The 18,809-nt window shown below is 44.0% G+C and overlaps 2 protein-coding genes across 2 annotated transcripts; both read left to right on the top strand.

The window, feature by feature from the left end:
* The first annotated feature begins 7,650 nt into the window (after positions 1-7,650).
* On the top strand, positions 7,651-9,686 carry LOC121994740. Its single transcript, XM_042548675.1, has 3 exons — positions 7,651-7,660; positions 9,176-9,213; positions 9,303-9,686. Exons 1-3 carry the CDS (start codon positions 7,651-7,653, stop codon positions 9,684-9,686), a joined length of 432 nt encoding a protein of 143 aa, XP_042404609.1.
* A 6,816-nt stretch (positions 9,687-16,502) lies between these two features.
* LOC121994739 (chloride channel protein CLC-f-like) lies at positions 16,503-18,401 on the top strand. The gene is made up of 4 exons (XM_042548674.1): positions 16,503-16,788; positions 17,680-18,098; positions 18,179-18,298; positions 18,378-18,401. The coding sequence occupies exons 1-4, from the start codon at positions 16,503-16,505 to the stop codon at positions 18,399-18,401; spliced, it is 849 nt and encodes a 282-aa protein (XP_042404608.1).
* The last annotated feature ends 408 nt before the right edge of the window (positions 18,402-18,809 follow it).

The raw sequence follows: 18,809 nt of genomic DNA, 5'->3' as shown, positions 1-18,809 counted from the left end.
AGGGCTGGCCGGACGGACGTGATGTGAGTGTCGTCCGGCTGGCGCGTAAGTTGAGGGATGGCCGGACGGACTCCCCGTCCGGCCGGCCTGCCGGACGCCCTGGCCTGTGATCGGTAAAGAGGGACAAGAACATTTTATGACAGCTGTCAAGTCCTATGGCTAGGCCATACGCCAAGTCTGACAACGAGGTATTCTGTTATCCCATCGAAGACGTGTGTGGACTGTAGCAGTATGGCGTCAGGTAAGCTTTCTGACAGATACATACCGAGGCATGGGCTGCGGACACGTATTCGCCTCGGTGGACGTGCAGGAGCTCCTTCACCGCTCTATATATAGAGCCTCATACTTCGCCGGAGGTACGGGTTCAAGACTTTTGGAGCCACTTTCTTCACTATTTGCTTGCCTGACTTGAGCGTCGGAGGGTCGCCGCCGGGAAACCCTTCCCGGCCCGACTTCAGTGCAGGTTCGCCGGAGCTTCGTTCCACCAGTCGAAGATCCACGTTAGCAGTCGAAGAGCGCCCCGTGCCCAGCGTCCGTTGATTCAGCATTCGGACAGGATCAATTTGGCGCCGTCTGTGGGAACGCTCCTGCATCCGAACGGAAACAATGGACGATGCTGGACGACAACATACGGTGATGCTCTCCACGAAGGAGCCCGACGCTCTAATCAAGGCTAGAGCAGCCAAGCTCGTGGAGCAACCGAGAGAGAAAGCGCAAGCCGAGCGGCTGAGCAACAAGCGACATCAGCATCAGGGGGCCGAGCGGAAGCACCGACTGCCACAGTCCCATTTCCCTCAAAAGCAGATACTTCATCTCCCGAATTCAACTTATAGCAAGCCCCTCCTTCTGGAACCTCAAGAGCGGGAGTTCGATGTCAGGCAATGGATCGACCACATACGAGGAAGTTGGGTGGACGAGCTGCCGAGCGGAGGAAGATGGATTGGGACTTGGATCCACCATGAAGCGCAAATTATCTCCAGCCTTTCCGGGACAGGATGAAAGGTGCGCCAATGTAATGTATGCTGTATATTTTCCGTTTGGCTGTATATTTGAAATGCAGGAAGCAAAATGTTCAAAAACGCAATTGGCATTATCCGCCGAGCGGCCTATCTCCATGATGTATAAGACCCGAGCCACCGACTCAATGGCGAAGATCCCGTGCCGTTCGGCCGATCGTAAAAATTATCCAAGACAAGTCATCGAAGACGAAGACCCCTCGTCGCTCGGTAGGGCGTATATCATCAGTGTTAAATTTAGCCTTAAAGGCCGTCGAGCTCCGACGTTAAATATCGAGAAATGAGCCGGCGTCTATAAACGTCCGAGCGGAAGACCGTCGAGCTCCGACGTTAAATATCGAGAGACGAGCCGGCGCCTATAAACGTCCGAGTGGAAGACCGTCGAGCTCCGACGTTAAATATCGAGAGACGAGCCGGCGTCTATAAACGTCCGAGCGGAAGACCGTCGAGCTCCGACGTTAAATATCAAGAGACGAGCCGGCGTCTATAAACGTCCGAGCGGAAGACCGTCGAGCTCCGACGTTAAATATCGAGAGACGAGCCGGCGTCTATAAACGTCCGAGCGGAAGACCGTCGAGCTCCGACGTTAAATATCGAGAGACGAGCCGGCGTCTATAAACGTCCCAGCGGAAGACCGTCGAGCTCCGACGTTAAATATCGAGAGACGAGCCGGCGTTATAAACGTCCGAGCGGAAGGCCGCCGAGCTCCGACGTTAAATATCGAGACGAGCCGGCGTCTATAAACGCTCCGGCGGAAGACCGTCGAGCTCCGGCATTAAATATCGAGAGACGAGCGGCGTCTATAAACGTCCGGCGGAAGGCCGTCGAGCCCGACGTTAAATATCGAGACGAGCCGGCGTCTATAAACGCCCGAGCGGAAGGCCGCCGAGCTCCGGCGTTAAATATCGAGACGAGCGGGCGTCTATAGGTTCGGCGGAAGACCGCCGAGCTCCGGCGTTAAATATCGAGACGAGCCGGCGTCTATAAACGCGTCCGGCGGAAGACTCTCGAGCTCCGACGCGTTAAATATCGAGAGCGAGCGGCGTCTATAAACGCCCGAAGGAAGACCGCCGAGCTCCGACGTTAAATATCGAGAGACGAGCGGCGTCTATAAACGTCCGAACGGAAGGTCGCCGAGCTCCGGCGTTAAATATCGAGACGAGCCGGCGTCTATAAACGCGTCCGAGCGGAAGGCCGCCGAGCTCCGGCGTTAAATATCGAGACGAGCCGGCGTCTATAAACGCTCCGGCGGAAGACCGTCGAGCTCCGACGCGTTAAATATCGAGACGAGCCGGCGTCTAAACCGTCCGAGTGGAAGGCCGCCGAGCCCGACGCGTTAAATATCGAGACGAGCCGGCGTCTATAAACGCGTCCGAGCGGAAGGCCGTCGAGCTCGATGCTTAAATATCGAGACGAGCCGGCGTCTATAAACGCTCGAGCGGAAGACCGCCGAGCTCGACGTTAAATATCGAGACGAGCGGCGTCTATAAACGCGTCCGAGCGGAAGACCGCCGAGCTCCGGCGTTAAATATCGAGACGAGCGGCGTCTATAAACGTCCGGCGGAAGACCGTCGAGCTCCGACGTTAAATATCGAGACGAGCGGCGTCTATAAACGTCCCGGCGGAAGGCCGCCGAGCTCCGGCGTTAAATATCGAGAGACGAGCCGGCATCTATAAACGTCAGAGGAAGGCCGTCGAGCTCCGGCGTTAAATATCGAGAGACTAGCCGGCGTCTATAAACGCGTCCGAGCGGAAGACCGCCGAGCTCCGGCGTTAAATATCGAGACGAGCCGGCGTCTATAAACGCCCGAGCGGAAGGCCGCCGAGCCCGACGTTAAATATCGAGACGGGCCAGCGTCTGGGCGGAAGGCCGTCGAGCTCCGACGTTAAATATCGAGACGAGCCGGCGTCTATAAACGTCCGAGCGGAAGACCGCCGAGCTCCGCGCGTTAAATATCGAGAGACGAGCGGCGTCTATAAACGTCCGAGCGGAGACCGTCGAGCCCGGCGTTAAATATCGAGAGCGAGCGGCGTCTATAAACGTCCGAGAGGAAGACCGTCGAGCTCGGATGTTAAATATCGAGAGACGAGGGCATCGTCAGCCGAAGCGGAAGACCGTCGAGCTCCGGCGTTAAATATCGAGAGACGGGCGTCTATAAACGTCCGGCGGAAGACCGTCGAGCTCCGGCGTTAAATATCGAGAGACGCGGCGGCTATAACCGGCCGAGCGGAAGGTCGTCGAGCTCCGACGTTAAATATCGAGAGACGAGCCGGCGTCTATAAACGTCCGAGCGGAAGGCCGTCGAGCTCCGACGTTAAATATCGAGAGACGAGCCGGCGTCTATAAACGTCCGAGCGGAAGACCGTCGAGCTCCGACGTTAAATATCGAGAGACGAGCCGGCGTCTATAAACGTCCGAGCGGAAGGTCGTCGAGCTCCGACGTTAAATATCGAGAGACGAGTCGGTATCGCCCGAGCGGAAGGCCGTCGAGCTCGGCGTTAAATATCGAGACGAGCCGGCGTCTATAAACGTCCCGGCGGAAGACCGCCGAGCTCCGACGTTAAATATCGAGACGAGCCGCGTCTATAAACGTCGGCGGAAGACCGTCGAGCTCCGACGTTAAATATCGAGACGAGCCGGCGTCTATAAACGCCGGCGGAAGACCGCCGAGCTCCGGCGTTAAATATCGAGGACGAGCCGGTATATCCGCGCCGTCGAGCTCCGACGTTAAATATCGAGAGACGAGCCGGCGTCTATAAACGTCCGAGCGGAAGGCCGTCGAGCTCCGACGTTAAATATCGAGAGACTAGCCGGCGTCTATAAACGTCCGAGCGGAATACCGTCGAGCTCCGACGTTAAATATCGAGAGACGAGCCGGCGTCTATAAACGTCCGAGCGGCTCGCATTGCGAAAATCTAGCGAAAACCCCTTTGAGGTAAGGCGCAAAGCAAAAGATGGTTAATTAGAATTAAAAATGTGAGCACGTGAACGAGTGACGTTCGCGCGCCGAGCGGCTGCCCAATTGCATGGCGAAAGACGTTATTGAAGGCAAGCGGCTTGAGTCCACGTTAGAGCGTGAAGCCGAGCGGAGGAGTTTTAAAGAACACTTAATGTGACGAAAAAAAAATTTCTTGCCAAAACAAAAGTTGAAGGAACGGAAAAGATAATCTATTTATGCCGAGCACTGGGCAAACCAAAAAAGTTACAGCAAATAACAAGTTTGGCCGAACGGCAAGGGTACAAAAAAGTTGATGAGAAACACTCCTCACGCGTCAAAATCAAAAAGTGCATCAGGAATGGCGCCCATCACGGTAGCCAGATCCTCTGGAGGGATGGTCAGCTCGGCGGGAAGGTGGCCCTTGGTCTTCAAGTGATCCACAGCCGCCTTGATCGCCTCTTCAAAGGTGAGGGAGATCTTGTCAGTAAATTTCTCCCCAAAGGCATCCGAGCGGACGAATGCCTTCCTCACTTCCTCAGAACGAGCCGACTCCCCCTCCTGATACTCTTTGAGCGCGGCCTAGGAGGCATCGTTGGCAGCATGGAGAGCCTTTAAGTCTTCATCAAATTTCAGCAAATCGGCCGAGCGGCTCTCTTTCTCGGTGGTCAGAAGGGCATCCAGATCCTTGATGCGTTGCTCTAGCCCTCTGATCTCCACCTTCATTCGGTCCATGTCATCGATGGCCTGGCGCTTCCGAGTGGTCGCCGTCTTGATCTCCTTATCTCGTTGTTTGACCACCACTTCAAGCCGAGCGACCTCACTCGCTAGATCGGAAGCTCGTTTCCGTTCGGCTTCCAGTAATCTTTTGGCCTTCTCCAGAGCGGCTGTCTGTTGTCGGTTGTCCCCTGCGGCTTTAAGTTTTTTCAATTCATCCTCCAGCTCGGCCAACCGATTGCTAATGGCAATCTGCTCCACCCAGTTCTGCGAGCAAAAGTGAACAGGTTAAAAACTTAATTCAAATACACGAACAAAGAAAAAGAGCATACCCCGGTGGCCTGTTGAAGGTTGCTGTCACCGAGCTGCCCGGGAGTCATCGCGGTTATTCAGCGCCGAGCATCCTCCCAAGCTTTTGCAAGAGGGCCCGTCAAGGTGATCTGCTGCTCGGGGACCGCTGGCCGATCAGCAGCAGCCATGTATTCCTATAAGGGGAGGCGCAGGATGGTTTTAATTAAATTTGGGCCGCTCGGCTCGCTCTGAGAAGCATCGGCCTTACCGGATGGCCCACCGGTGGACGAGGAGGGAAGCTCGCCCAAACGCCTGATACGGCGCAGAGTTCTTGAAGGGCTGGACGGCGGCACCTCATAGCTTACCCTCGGAGAGCCATGTGGGGTTGGGGTACTCTCTAGAGAAATGGTCCCCAATAACATCGGAGCATCCGCGCCCCGCTCGGGCTGTGGCTCATCAAAGGCAGTTGATGCAGATGCCGGCTCTGGCCGTCTGCGCTTCCGAGTGAGCAGGGGAACATCATCGGCCGAACGGCCCTCCACCTCGGCTTGGGTAGAAGGTTCTGTGCCGCCCGCTGCCTCGTCGTGAGAGGTAGTAGCTGCTAAGGCTTCAGGGGCATCCTGAGTCCCCTTACCTACTTCGCCGGTCAGATCAGCTGGATCAAGGCCCCGCTCGGCGACCTCCTTGTTCTTCATCGCCTCAATCTGAGCGGCTTTCAATTTGAGCTTCTCGGTCGCCTTAGCACGCCACATAACTTCAGCTGTAGAAACAAAGATTAAATCAATTAGAACAAAAGAAAAAGGAGGGATGAGAATCGCTTACTCATGCTGCAGGGCAGATCGGCTGGGGTAGAAGACAGGCCGAATATATACATTACTCCCGGAAGGAGCAGCTTGTCAATGTGATAGCGCTGACCCACCAACCGCTCGGCCGCATGAAGGTAGGCCGCATCGCCTCTAAATTTGCCGAGCTCCGGTTGCGCCGGCATCGCCGTCTGCCACTTGGTACGGAAAGTTGGCGGCTCGGGAAAACGCACATAGAAAAAGTGCTCCTTCCAATGTTTGTTGGAGCTCGGCATATTATCAAAAAGGACGAAACTTATCCTAGACTAGAAAATAAAGGTACCCCACTCGGCTTGCTTGGGATAAAAAAAGTAGTGAAAAATCTTAGGGTCGAGGGGGATGTTGTTCAGTTTAAAAAGGACTATCACTCCGCTCAACAGCCTAATGGAGTTAGGGACTACCTGGTCGAGCGGAATGCGAAAATAATTGCAGACTTGTAAGAAGAACTTGTGGGGTGGAAAACGCAGCCCGGCCAAAAATTGATCTCGGAAGAAAAGAACGGTGCCGGGCGGCGGTTCATGTGGTCGGTCGGTGGTGTCAGCTACTATAATGTGGTGGTCGGTCGGCAGATCATAGGTTCGAGTGAGGCGCAAGGCGTCCTCCTCGTCGAACCGACTTTCCATGGTCGAATACCAAAGACCAGGAGCACCGCCGGTCGGCTGTGAGGTACTGGTCATGGTATAAGGCCAGGGATGGACGCGTGATGGAAGGAAGGAGAAATAAAACTAGGAAAGAGTGTGGGATGATAAAAGAAATAGCTAATAGAGAGAAGAAAGGAGAGGCAGCAAGGAAAAGGAAGCCTTACGGGCAAGGGAGATGATCGGAAGAAGCTGTAGGGTCGCCGGAGAGCCGGAACGCAAGGTCGCTGGAGAAGAAAGGAGCAACGAGACGTCGGGAGGAGATGAGGCTGAAATGCGGCGGAAAGCGGAAGTCGGAGCTTTATAAGGGCGGCCGCTATCAATTTCAGCCGTCCGATCCAGGTCATCGATAACGAGGTCATCATCCAGTGTTCATTTCAAACGGCGGCTGTCCCATCGGAAGTGACGCCACCGCCATACCCTGACAAGAGAAAGGTAGCCACGTGTCAGCAAGTTACGGGTTAACGCACATGGTTGACAGACGCCTCGGCATAATTTCCAAGGCACGGGCAAGATATCGCCGAACGGGCGAGCAACCCTCATCTTGTCCAAGCGGACTAAGGTATCGGTCGCCACTCTCATCTTGTCCGAGCGGACTAAGGTATCGGTCGCCACTCGACCAGATCGGCAGTCCAGTCAGTCGGACTTCGCCTCCTTTGACTAGACTTGAGGGGAAGGCAATTGATCCGGTGGTCAAGGCAGAGGACCACATTGCGAGGGGTCAATGCCACGTAGAGATCAAAGGGCCGGGGGGTCCACCGGAGAAGGGTGAGCCGACCGGACTTAGGAGAAAAGGATAGACCGATCGGCTGACCGATGAGCTTCCAATAGTAAAAGGTGCCCTGACAGGGGTCGGGGTTCCGACGCTCAGTTGAAACAATAGCTAAGAGCCGAGCGGAAGGCCTAAGAGAAGATGATATACTGCTAAACAGTCCCTACATAGCACCCTACCAAAAATATCCCCAGCATATTGAGGCCAAGGGCTGGCCGGACGGACGTGATGTGAGTGCCGTCCGGCCGGTGCGTAAGTTGAGGGTTGGCCGGATGGACTCCCCGTCCGGCCAGCCTGCCGGACGCCCTGGCCTGTGATCGGTAAAGAGGGACAAGAACATTTTATGACAGCTGTCAAGTCCTATAGCTAGGCCATACGCCAAGTCTGACAACGAGGTATTCTGTTGTCCCATCGAAGACGTGCGTGGACTATAGCAATATGGCGTCAGGTAAGCTTTCTGACAGATACAAACCGAGGCATGGGCTGCGGACACGTATTCGCCTCGGTGGACGTGCAGGAGCTCCTTCACCGCTCTATATATAGAGCCTCATACTTCGCCAGAGGTACGGGTTCAAGACTTTTGGAGCCACTTTCTTCACTATTTGCTTGCCTGACTTGAGCGTCGGAGGGTCGCCGCCGGGAAACCCTTCCCAGCCCGACTTCTGTGCAGGTTCGCCGGAGCTTCGTGCCACCAGTCGAAGATCCACGTCAGCAGTCGAAGAGCGCCCCGTGCCCAGCGTCCGTTGATTCAGCATTCGGACAGGATCAATAACCTTAGGGACGATGAATGCAGAGAAGGATCATAACTAATTATGGTCAGATCGCAATCTCAATCTAATCACAATTATAAATAATCTATCCCCTAATCTATTTTTTTATAGATAAAAGAATCTATCCCAAAAAGTTTCACTATAAATCTATAACATTGCACTATTACATAGATATAGGTTATATCCTTAGCCAATTAACATTTTGAGTAATTATAGCAATATTTAGAATCGAATTAAATATTCATAAATAAATTTGATATAATATTCAATTAATAAAATTTATTTATATTTATTAAAAAAATAAAAAATATATGAAACAAAAGAATTCAAATTTTATGAATAATTTATAAATATATTTATTTTATAATTTCTATAAATTTTAAGTATAAATTTATAAAATTTTATAATCCTAAATTATTCATATTACAATAAAAGAAATAATATATATTTTATAGGGTTAATTCTCAATTTAGTCCCTTATTATTTGACGTGGTGCTGATTTAGTCCCTCATTTGTCAATTGACCAAATTTAGCCCTCTAATTTTCGAACGTTTTCCCAAATCAATCCTTCCGTCCAAATCTCTGTTAAAGTAGACGGGGCAACTTGTTTAACCGGTGGAAGTGACCGAATCGTCTTGCTTTTATTGTTGTATTCTCTCCCCATTCTAGAGATGACCTAGAGGCAGAATATTTCAGCGATCGCCTTGTTCAGCGATTTCGGGAGACGAAGCAGATTCTTGCTGCTGTTGCCATTCTTTCTCCTCTCTGATTCCATTTCATCCTTCAATAGGTCTCCCCTCTCCTTCCACCATTTTCATCCTGTTATTTTACAGTCTAGCTTTTCATTCATTTGTCACCGAGTTTTGTGAAGCTTAGCATTCATCTGTCACCGAGTTTCGTCAATGATAGATTGCTATAGGCACTTGGTAGAATTTAATCTCACTGAGTTTCACTTTCTCTCCGTTTCTCAAAAAGATTTACTCTTTACAATCTTCCATGAGGCTAGACCGATTCAATTTCTGTGCCCTACTTTGCAAAAGAAAAAATATGCTAGATTGTTATGTTATTTTGTTTTCGAAGTGCAAAAACTCCCTCACTAAGCACTGTCAACTAATTTTGGTTAATCAATTTACTGTAGCTTTTGTATTTATATTTAAAAGTTTTAATTATGGAATATTGACTATATTATGCAGACATAGTTGAACTTGTTAAGGTGACTCGTGTTAAAATGGTGAGCCTTTTGAAAATTTTAATCTTTTAACGCAAGTTATACTTTTTCTCATTGGAAATAATGTGCTTTTAAATCTATTTCTGATGTAGGGCAAAACATATGTTGTATTTGTTGGACGTAATCCTGGTATTTATGATAGTTGGGCAGAAACACATAATGAAGTGAATAAATTTAGTGGTGCTTTACACAAATCATATTGGAGTAGAGAAGAGGCAGAGAAAGCTTATGGTGCATTTTTAAATACACAGTTGAAACAACCCGTAGCTACTTCATTTGCTTTCAGTGACAACAATTCTGTGACTTCAACTTCAAATTCCAGTTCAAGTTCAAGTACAACACCTAACAAATCTGAAAAAATTGCTAAGCTACGAGATGCTCAACTGGAGTTAAAACGTGAGAATCGCGATCATGCAGCAAGAGTTGCGAAGATATATGAAAAGATTGATACAATATTTGAATCCTTGTACTTGTGATGACAATGGAACTTGTTATTGTTACTACTCAATTGTGTTATTAGTTATTAGTTAATGTTGTTCTCAGATATTAACCCTTTGTGTTGTATCACTCATTACCAAACTGAATGATCTATTAGTTATGGTTTTCATATTTAATGGTCCCTTTTATCTGAGGAAAAAAGCAAGTGATATGGTGTTTTTTAAATTGTTAATTACCATAGAAATGGATTTTTTTTATTTTAAACAAATGAACCAGAAGGCTATGCGATAGGTTCTCTTTGCGATAGCATGTGCAAAGTGAGATTATGCTTCTTGATGAATTTAAATAAAATGGGTTTGTATAAAACTAATGTGCTAGCATTGCTTGAATCAAGGAGCAGTCTACATGTGTTAAAAGAAACTATTTACCTTTATACGAATGAGGTTGGAAGAAAATTAATAATGAGCAAGTGTGTTAAAAGAAACTATTTACCTTTATACAAATGAGGTTGGAAGAAAGCTAATATATATCTATCGTTCCAAAACATAAACTCCAACACTAAAATATCGTGCCTAACCAGAACATAACAACCATAAGCACCAAAAATATCCACCAGTACCAATACACAACATCCACCAGTACCAATACACAACAAACGCCAGTACCAAAAGTAAAAATCCAAAATTCATACAACAAGCATTGATCATTTCTTGATGACAGAAGATTGTGATGAAGTTATTCTCTTCTTCGAAATATTTGGGCCAGACCTAGGCTTTGACACTGGTTGAGACATTGATTGAACTTGTCTTCTTGAATCGCTTGATATCGATCGAAGTTTGGAGATTATGGTGTAATTTCTACCACCTTTGACAAACACTGGTGTTTGAATGATGGTAGATTGATCCACCTAAATTCATTTCAACAATATGTTTAATAGTTTAATACATGGAAGCAAAAGCATAAAATGAAATTAAGTAAACTTACATTCACATTTGATAAGGTGTTCGAGCTCCCTCCAATCTGTATCTCAATTCTATTTGGTCTCTTCACCTGTATCAAAATTACAATTGTTAACAAAACTTTAAAAAACTATTTTCATAGAATGTTTTTAACTAACTTGTACTTTCTCCCTTGTATTGAGTACCGAATTGATGTTTGTTGGTTGGACACTACTTTGCTGTGAAGTTGCATCTTGTTGTGTGTTTCTGTCTGTCATCTGTCAACAATATGTTTAATAGTTTAATACATGGAAGCAAAAGCATAAAATGAAATTAAGTAAACTTACATTCACATTTGATAAGGTGTTCGAGCTCCCACCAATCTGTATCTCAATTCTATTTGGTCTCTTCACCTGTATCAAAATTACAATTGTTAACAAAACTTTAAGAAACTATTTTCATAGAATGTTTTTAACTAACTTGTACTTTCTCCCTTGTATTGAGTACCGAATTGATGTTTGTTGGTTGGATACTACTTTGCTGTGAAGTTGCCTCTTGTTGTGTGTTTCTATCATCTGTACAAGTCCTTTGATTATGACCTAAATGGCCACATCTCTTGCATTTGTTTTGTCTATGTGGAGCTTTCAATTTGGTATGACATTTTGCTGGAGGTTCGTCAGGTTCTCTTCTTCTCAATTTGGCCGGTCTTCCAGCTTTGTTCTTATTATAAGCTGGACGAAGTGGAGGTGGAAATACACAATCTGGCCACAAATCAGGCCCATTAATCGGCATTATTGATCTTGAATAACATTTCTTGTAAGCTTCAGTCTTGTAGTAGTGACTAACAAAAGCCTCAGCGTCTTCATGTTTACACCAAAGTGCACATAATGCATGCTTGCATGGAATACCTGTCAAATCCCATTGTCTACAACTGCAAGAATTTGTAGAAAGGTCCACCGTGTGCTGCTCTTGACTGCTTGTAGCCTTAATTTGGAAGTGCATATCATCTGATTTCATAGGAATAAGTTTGGCAGCCTCCAAAGAAATTTTAGCTAAGATAGCTCTTATCCTTGGACAGTTTCTTGTATTCCATTTTTCAGCCATCTCACGATTTAACTGAAATCGCCGCATCAACAAATTTCTGATTGCTTCAAACATTTCAATTATTGATTTCTCTCTTGCATCCAAAATCAAACTATTGAAGCACTCACACATATTATTTAACAATATATCACATTTGGGGATAGTGCTGAAAAATGCCTTACTCCAATGATTCTCATACTTTTTTGCTAACCACTCATATGCATTACGATCAATCTCCTTCAACTCTTGCATCCTCTTACGAAATTCTTGAACTGTTGTAGCCTTTGCAGCATCCCACAAAGCATTTTTAATGGCTACACTTTTATATCCATCATTTTTCATGTTGCTATGCATATGTCGTACACAAAATCTGTGCTCAGCATTCGGAAACAAACTGTCCAAAGCAGGAATCAATCCTTTCTGTTTGTCTGACATAAATGTCCATGCACAGTCATTTCCTAAGTTTATGTCACCAGCTAACAACCGCAAAAACCACATCCAAGTTTCTTTTGTTTCTCCCTCAACTAAGGCATAACATATTGGAAATATATTATTATTTGGATCCAATCCAACAGCTGACAATAACTGTCCACCTGTTTTTGATTTCAGAAAACAACCATCAACACCGATTACAGGCCTACATGTATCCTGGAATCCTAACTTACATGCAGAAAAGCAAACATACATTCTTTGAAACCTCGATCTAGCTTCATCCTCAGTTAACTTCAAAATGACGATGGCATCTCTATCAGTCCGTATCAACTCAGCACAATAATTTCTAATTTTAACAAATTACTCCTCAACACTTCCCTCGACCAAACTCAATGCCTTTCTCTTCGCTAGGTAAGCCACTTTCCTAGAAATCTCTGCATTCATCGATTGACGAATCTCATTCTTGAACTCAAGGCTTCCTAACTTGGGATTTGTCATGAATTTTTTGACAAATGTTTTCCCTAACCAACTTGAGGTAATGCATTTATTTTCAATCGTCCAAACGCAATTGTTGTGTTTCTCTTCGAAAGTTTTAACTTGCCAACATGTGTCATTGGTCATCATCGAAACATGAATTAACCATCCACAATCATTGTTTCTACATTTTGCTCTAAGTCTCTTGCCATCATTCTTTACGAACATAACTGACATTCCTTTTCTGATACAATAACTTTCAATTGCAAATTTTGCTTCTTTCTTCAAATTAAAAATCAACCCAAGCTTCAATTGTGGGTTTTCGGAATCAGTATTTTTATCATAAATAGGGAAATCTCGTATTTCATCCTCATCATCAGAAGTTAATGGATTTCCAAAACCATCATCATTCACACAATCAACATCCCTTTCATGTTGTTGCATCATATGAAGCAACTCATCAGAAATGTGTCCATCACTAGTCAAGTCTTTCTCTTTACTGACTCCTGCATCATAATCCACAAAAGTTTTAAACAACCTATCATTTTCATCAAAATCATAATCACTTTCTTCAAATTCATCAATAGCTTTGTTGATATTATCTATCTCAGATTCCCTGACATCTTTCTCCATCCTAATCAGTATGCTCCCCAACCCCATCTGACCATCATTCTGCTCAATGTATATTTCAACCTCATAATTACTAGGAATATGGGGGATAATATCCAAAACATCTGTGTCAGTTTCCAAATATTTTCCATCTTTCAATGTTTCTCCAAATTTATGCCAAAATTTGATAGATTGCTTGTCTTTATACCCTATATCCTCCGCATAGCCCCACAATTCAATCATCTCTAAAATATCCCTATCAACATAGTCAAAAAAATCGAATTGTCCACCGATATATTTTTTTTCATGAAGACTAGATTTCATCTCCCCATTATAATAAAACTTAATTGTAAGGAAATCTGGTTCACCACAAAGTCCTAGAAAAATATGCACAATTAATAATTAATAACTCAATGAATTAATGAAAATTATGACATAGTAAATTAGCAAAACATTAAATACTTCATTTGTGTATATCTTACCATAATTTGGAGTGTGATCCAAGCAAGTTTTACTATGTTGAGTCATTAAATAAGGAGAGAGCGAGTGTGATATCAACAAATCTACTTCACGGAGAATAAAAATACTCTATAATGTATGGAAGCTTAGCTTGAGTTCTTCACTAACTTTTTGTCACTCTGCTTGGAAAAGAAAATAATGGAATTACATTACCCTTCATATCTTTGAGCATAATTAGAATCATTTACAAATTCAATTTCATTCAAATACAAATTGAGTGAATGAAGTTTATATTTTACTTTACATAATCTCAATAAATGAAGTTTGGAAATGCTATTGTCGGAAACCATTTGTTTTCTATGTTACAGAATTGGAGGAGCATACCTATCGTGAAGAGAAAACACACAACAAAAGTTGCCCTCACTTGTCAGAGTTGCTCCAAAATCTCTAGTAAGTATGTACCAAAGGAGGGGTTTTTGATCTAGCTGTACTTGCGTAGTTGTATCTGTATGAGTGATAAGCTCAAATCAAAATAACAAAGAGAGGTGGGAGGGGAGGGGAGGGGAGACCTAGAGGAGGGTAAAATGGAAGCAGCAAGGAGAAAGAATGATAAAAGCTTGACAAAATATGCTACCTCTCTTTGCATCGATGAACAACGCGTGAGTCGATTTCTAGGACAAACAGCGCAAGATCTAAAAGTAACTGGTCACTTCCACCGGTTAAACAAGTCACCCCGTCTACTTTAACAGAGATTTAGACGGAAAGATTGATTTGGGAAGACGTTCGAAAATTGGAGTACTAAACTTGGTCAATTGAAAATATAGGGACGAAATTGGGACTACGTCAAATAATGAGGGACTAAATTAGAAATTAACCCATATTTTATAATAGAGAAATGATATGCATCTCGAAATACCTTCTCGAATTCATATCTCGACTGATGTGGATTCCTACGTGGGCATGACACTTCAGCACTAATTTTGGGGTTTTTTCACTCTGCGTCGCTCGATTCGCGCTCATTTCTCGCCGCAATCCTTCCTCCTTGCCCTAAAACACGCTCTTTCTCGTCGTCTCCTTGCCGCCGCTCTTTCTCTCCGCTCTCTGCCCCGATCGAACTCCCGGCGATGCTCTCTGCGCCCTCTGCTCTCTGTGGTCCTAACTCTCGACGCTCTCTGCTCGCCGCTCTCCCTTCCCATCGAATGTCCGACGGCCAATGACTCTCGACGCTCTCTGCTCGTCGCTCTCCCTTCCCATCGAACGTCCGGCGGCCAAAGACTCTCGACGCTCTCTGCTCGCCGCTCTCCCTTCCCATCGAACGTCCGGCGGCCAAAGACTCTTCCCCTAGCCCTCCCCTACCCTAAATCTGCCCTGGTATTTTCCTTAGCTGATTTAGTTGGATCTTAAGTTTTTTTTTGTTGGATCTAAACGCCGCTCGATTTTCTTCTGTTTAGCTGCTCACCTCACACTTCCATTGTGTAGATCAAAATAGGGTCGATCAAATTTCATTGTGATAGAGATTCTTGCTTTGTACATTCATTAGTGTAGCCTGTGTATCTGCAATGATAACATTAGTGATCAAATTTCATGTTTAGCTATCTGCCGTGATAACATTAGTGTATGGAAGCAATAACATTCGTGTTTCCTAAGCTCATAAGCTATTTGCTGTGATATGACCATTACATTTGCTTATCGGTTGCTATTTGCTATTTGGGTTTTAGTTTTTATTTTAGAGTTTTGTTTGTTTGGTTTAGTAAATTTGGTACTAACTTTGTTGCTATTTGCTTACCGGTTACATTTCTTTTGGATATGTTTTCTAATTTTTAAACAAATAAATGTAGTTGAATATTTACCTGTCTTCCATTTTTGAATAAATGTAGGTGAAAAATAATCATGGAACAAGGAAAAAATGATTCAAATGAGGTAAACGATAGCAACGACCATGTGAGCATAGATCTATCTCCATCTAATTTAAATGAAGTCATGATTCCTAAGATTGGAATGACTTTTATATCTGAAGATGAAGTTCGTAATTTTTATAAATCCTATGCTCAAAATGTTGGTTTTGGTATTTGCAAATTAGGTGGTAAAAAGGGAGATGATGGAAAGCAAAAATATTTTTGTTTTGGATGTGCCAAAAGTGGTAAAACAATATCTCAAGCCAAAAATGCTTTGTACCCTAGACCTTCTACTAAGACAAATTGCAAAGCTAAGATTAATGTTGTTATTCGGAATGATGATAACTTTGTGATAAGTAGTGTATCTCTTGAACATAATCACGTCTTGAGCCCTGGAAAGTCACGACATTTTAGATGTAATAAATTATTGGATTCAACTACAAAGAGGAAACTTGAATTAAATGATCAAGCAGGAATAACTTAAAGTAAAAGTTTTCATTCATTGGTAGTTGAGGCTAGAGGCTATGAGAATTTGACATTTGATGAGAGAAAGTGTAGGAATTATATTTCAGAAGCTAGAAGGTTGAGGTTAGGGGATGGAGATGCTGAAGCCTTGAGTAATTATTTTTGTCGCATGCAAAGTCGGAACTCTAACTTCTTTTATGTGCTTGATTTAGATGAAGAGTCTCGAATAAGAAATGTTTTTTGGGCAGATGCAAGATGTAGGGCTGCATATGATTACTTTTCTGATGTTGTGACTTTTGATACTACTTATTTGACTAATAGTTATGATATGCCATTTGCTCCTTTTGTTGGGGTGAATCATCATGGTTAATCCATTTTGCTTGGATGTGGTTTATTATCCAGTGAAGATTCAGAAACATTCAAATGGTTGTTCAAATCTTGGTTGACATGTATGCTTGGGCATGCTCCGAAGGCCATAATCACAGACCAGTGCCGCGCCATGACAATTGCTATTGAAGAGATGTTTCCAGATTCTCATCATCGTTTGTGTCTTTGGCATATAATGAAAAAATTACCAGCAAAATTAAGTGGACATGCTCAATATAAGCTGATAAAGAAACAATTGAAGAATATTGTTTACAACTCGCTTACTATTGATGAATGTGATAAGAATTGGATGAAAATGATTGAGGATTTTAATTTAGAGAATAATGACTGGTTGAAATCTTTGTATGAACAGCGGAATAGATGGATACCTGTGTACGTCAAGGATAAGTTTTGGGCAGGTATGTCCACATCTCAAAGGAGTGAAAGTATGAATGCTTTTTTTGATGAATATGTTCATTCGAAAACTTCTTTGAAGCAATTTGTTGAACAGTTTGATAATGCTCTGAAGAAGAAGATTGAAAAAGAAAAAAAATTTGGATTTTGGTTCTTTTAATTCTATGATACCAATAATTTCTAGTTATCCAATTGAAAGACAATTTCAAAGTTTCTACACTAACAACTTATTTAAGTTGTTCCAAGATGAGATAAGAGGGTTGATGTTTTGCAATACCTCACTAGTGAGGCAAGAAGGGGTTGCTTTTATATTTGAAGTGGTAGAAACTTTGTTGGGAAAAAATGGAGACCCTATAAGGATGCTTCCTTCAGGGTACATTATACTGAGTTAGATTGTCAAGTTAAGTGTCTATGCCATCTTTTTGAGTTTCGGAGAATTTTATGTAGGCATGTTATCTCTGCGTTGATACGAATGAAGGTGATTGAGGTTCCTATGAATTATATTATGGATCGATGGCGCAAAGATATTAAGCGTGGTTATCAAAGTATCACTAACATTTATGATTAATATGTTTGTGAAAGAGAAAGACATCGGTATAATATTCTCACTCCATTGATACAAGAGGTTCAACAACTTGGGGCAAATAATGACGACGGTTGTTCTGTTTTGATGTCAAAGCAAAGGTTAGTTCCAACATAATTTGTCCAAATTAAAGTAGTATGATTTACTTCATCTGTCAAATATAATATGTTTGGTTTACATGATAGTTGGTCCATTCTGCTCCAGCGCCACAGGTTTCTCCTGACGATGCTAACACTCTTGGCAATCCTATGCACCATCTATCTCTACTTCGCGATCACTTTTGACGTGGCCATAGATAGGTTTACATAGATAGGTTTACATAGTGTGGCTTTCTCTCGCCTGGTAGTTTGGTTTACAAAGTTTTTTGAGTTTATAAAGGACCAGTTTGCTCTTCCATCTGTTATGTTGCCTGCTTTAGGTGGTTTAGGAGCAGGCATGATAGCTCTCAAGGACCCTGGAATTCTATACTGGGGTTTCACAAATGTTGAAGAAATTTTACATACGGGAAAGAGTGCTTCAGCACCAGGAATATGGCTTTTAACTCAACTAGTTTGTGCAAAAGTAGTAGCTACTGCTATTTGCAAGGGTTCTGGACTTGTAGGTGGCCTTTATGCGCCAAGCTTGATGATAGGTGCTGCCCTTGGTGCAGTTTTTGGAGGCTCAGCTGCAGAACTTATAAATTCAACAATTCCAGGAAATGGTGCTGTTGCTCAGCCCCAGGCTTATGCATTAGTAGGTGTCGTTACATTCTTTGAAAATCCAAGGAGATTCAAATTCCTGTTCATTATTTAAAACTGATATCATTGATACAGGTTGGAATGGCTGCTACACTGGCTTCAGTTTGTTCGGTTCCACTAACCTCAGTACTGTTGCTCTTTGAGCTAACAAAGGACTACAGAATATTGCTTCCACTCATGGTAACTAATGGATTTGTTTTGACTAAGATACTAGCAATGGGATACTGTTTCTTTATCAAGTTTTTTAGTAACTTGTGCTCTTTCTATATTCTAGCATTTATTGTTCATCTTATTCTAATGATGGAGGTGATCTCGAACTTTCTCAACTGGAAACTGACATTCACCGCTCTGGCACTATCAACAATGAAATGCTGCTAGATGACCTTAAGGTATGAATTTATTGGTAGTGGCGAATGTAATGAGAGAGCTTTCTTACTAGCCCAACTAGTGCTTCTTAATTTGTTTGGCTTCACATAAACATTTATTTTCTCCTCCAGGTTTCTTTAGCCATGTCAAAGACTCAAAGACAATGTAATGAGGATGCCATTGTGCTTATGCATGACAAACAACAAACTTGTGTTCTTATCATTGATCACGAAGACTTTCTTGAGGGTATTCTTACACTTGGCGACATTCGGAGGAAAGGGTTTGAAACAAGTGGAGAGCTTCCTGGCACACCCAGGCTTGTCAGGGGGCTAAGAAGGCA

The sequence above is a fragment of the Zingiber officinale genome, chromosome 6A (genome assembly GCF_018446385.1).
Source record: "Zingiber officinale cultivar Zhangliang chromosome 6A, Zo_v1.1, whole genome shotgun sequence".
In the NCBI taxonomy this organism is placed as follows: Eukaryota; Viridiplantae; Streptophyta; class Magnoliopsida; order Zingiberales; family Zingiberaceae; genus Zingiber; species Zingiber officinale.
This window is presented reverse-complemented; position numbering and strand designations above follow the sequence as displayed.

Bases quoted from the DNA above. Each gene is read 5' to 3' on its own strand.
- LOC121994740 (XM_042548675.1), top strand. The intron at 9,214-9,302 runs GTGAGCCTTTTG...TTTCTGATGTAG, and splicing joins AGGTGACTCGTGTTAAAATG to GGCAAAACATATGTTGTATT.
- LOC121994739 (XM_042548674.1), top strand. From the start codon at position 16,503: ATGACAATTGCTATTGAAGAGATGTTTCCAGATTCTCATCATCGTTTG. The intron at 16,789-17,679 runs GTATGTCCACAT...TTACATAGATAG, and splicing joins CAAGGATAAGTTTTGGGCAG to GTTTACATAGTGTGGCTTTC. The intron at 18,099-18,178 runs GTAGGTGTCGTT...TCATTGATACAG, and splicing joins AGCCCCAGGCTTATGCATTA to GTTGGAATGGCTGCTACACT.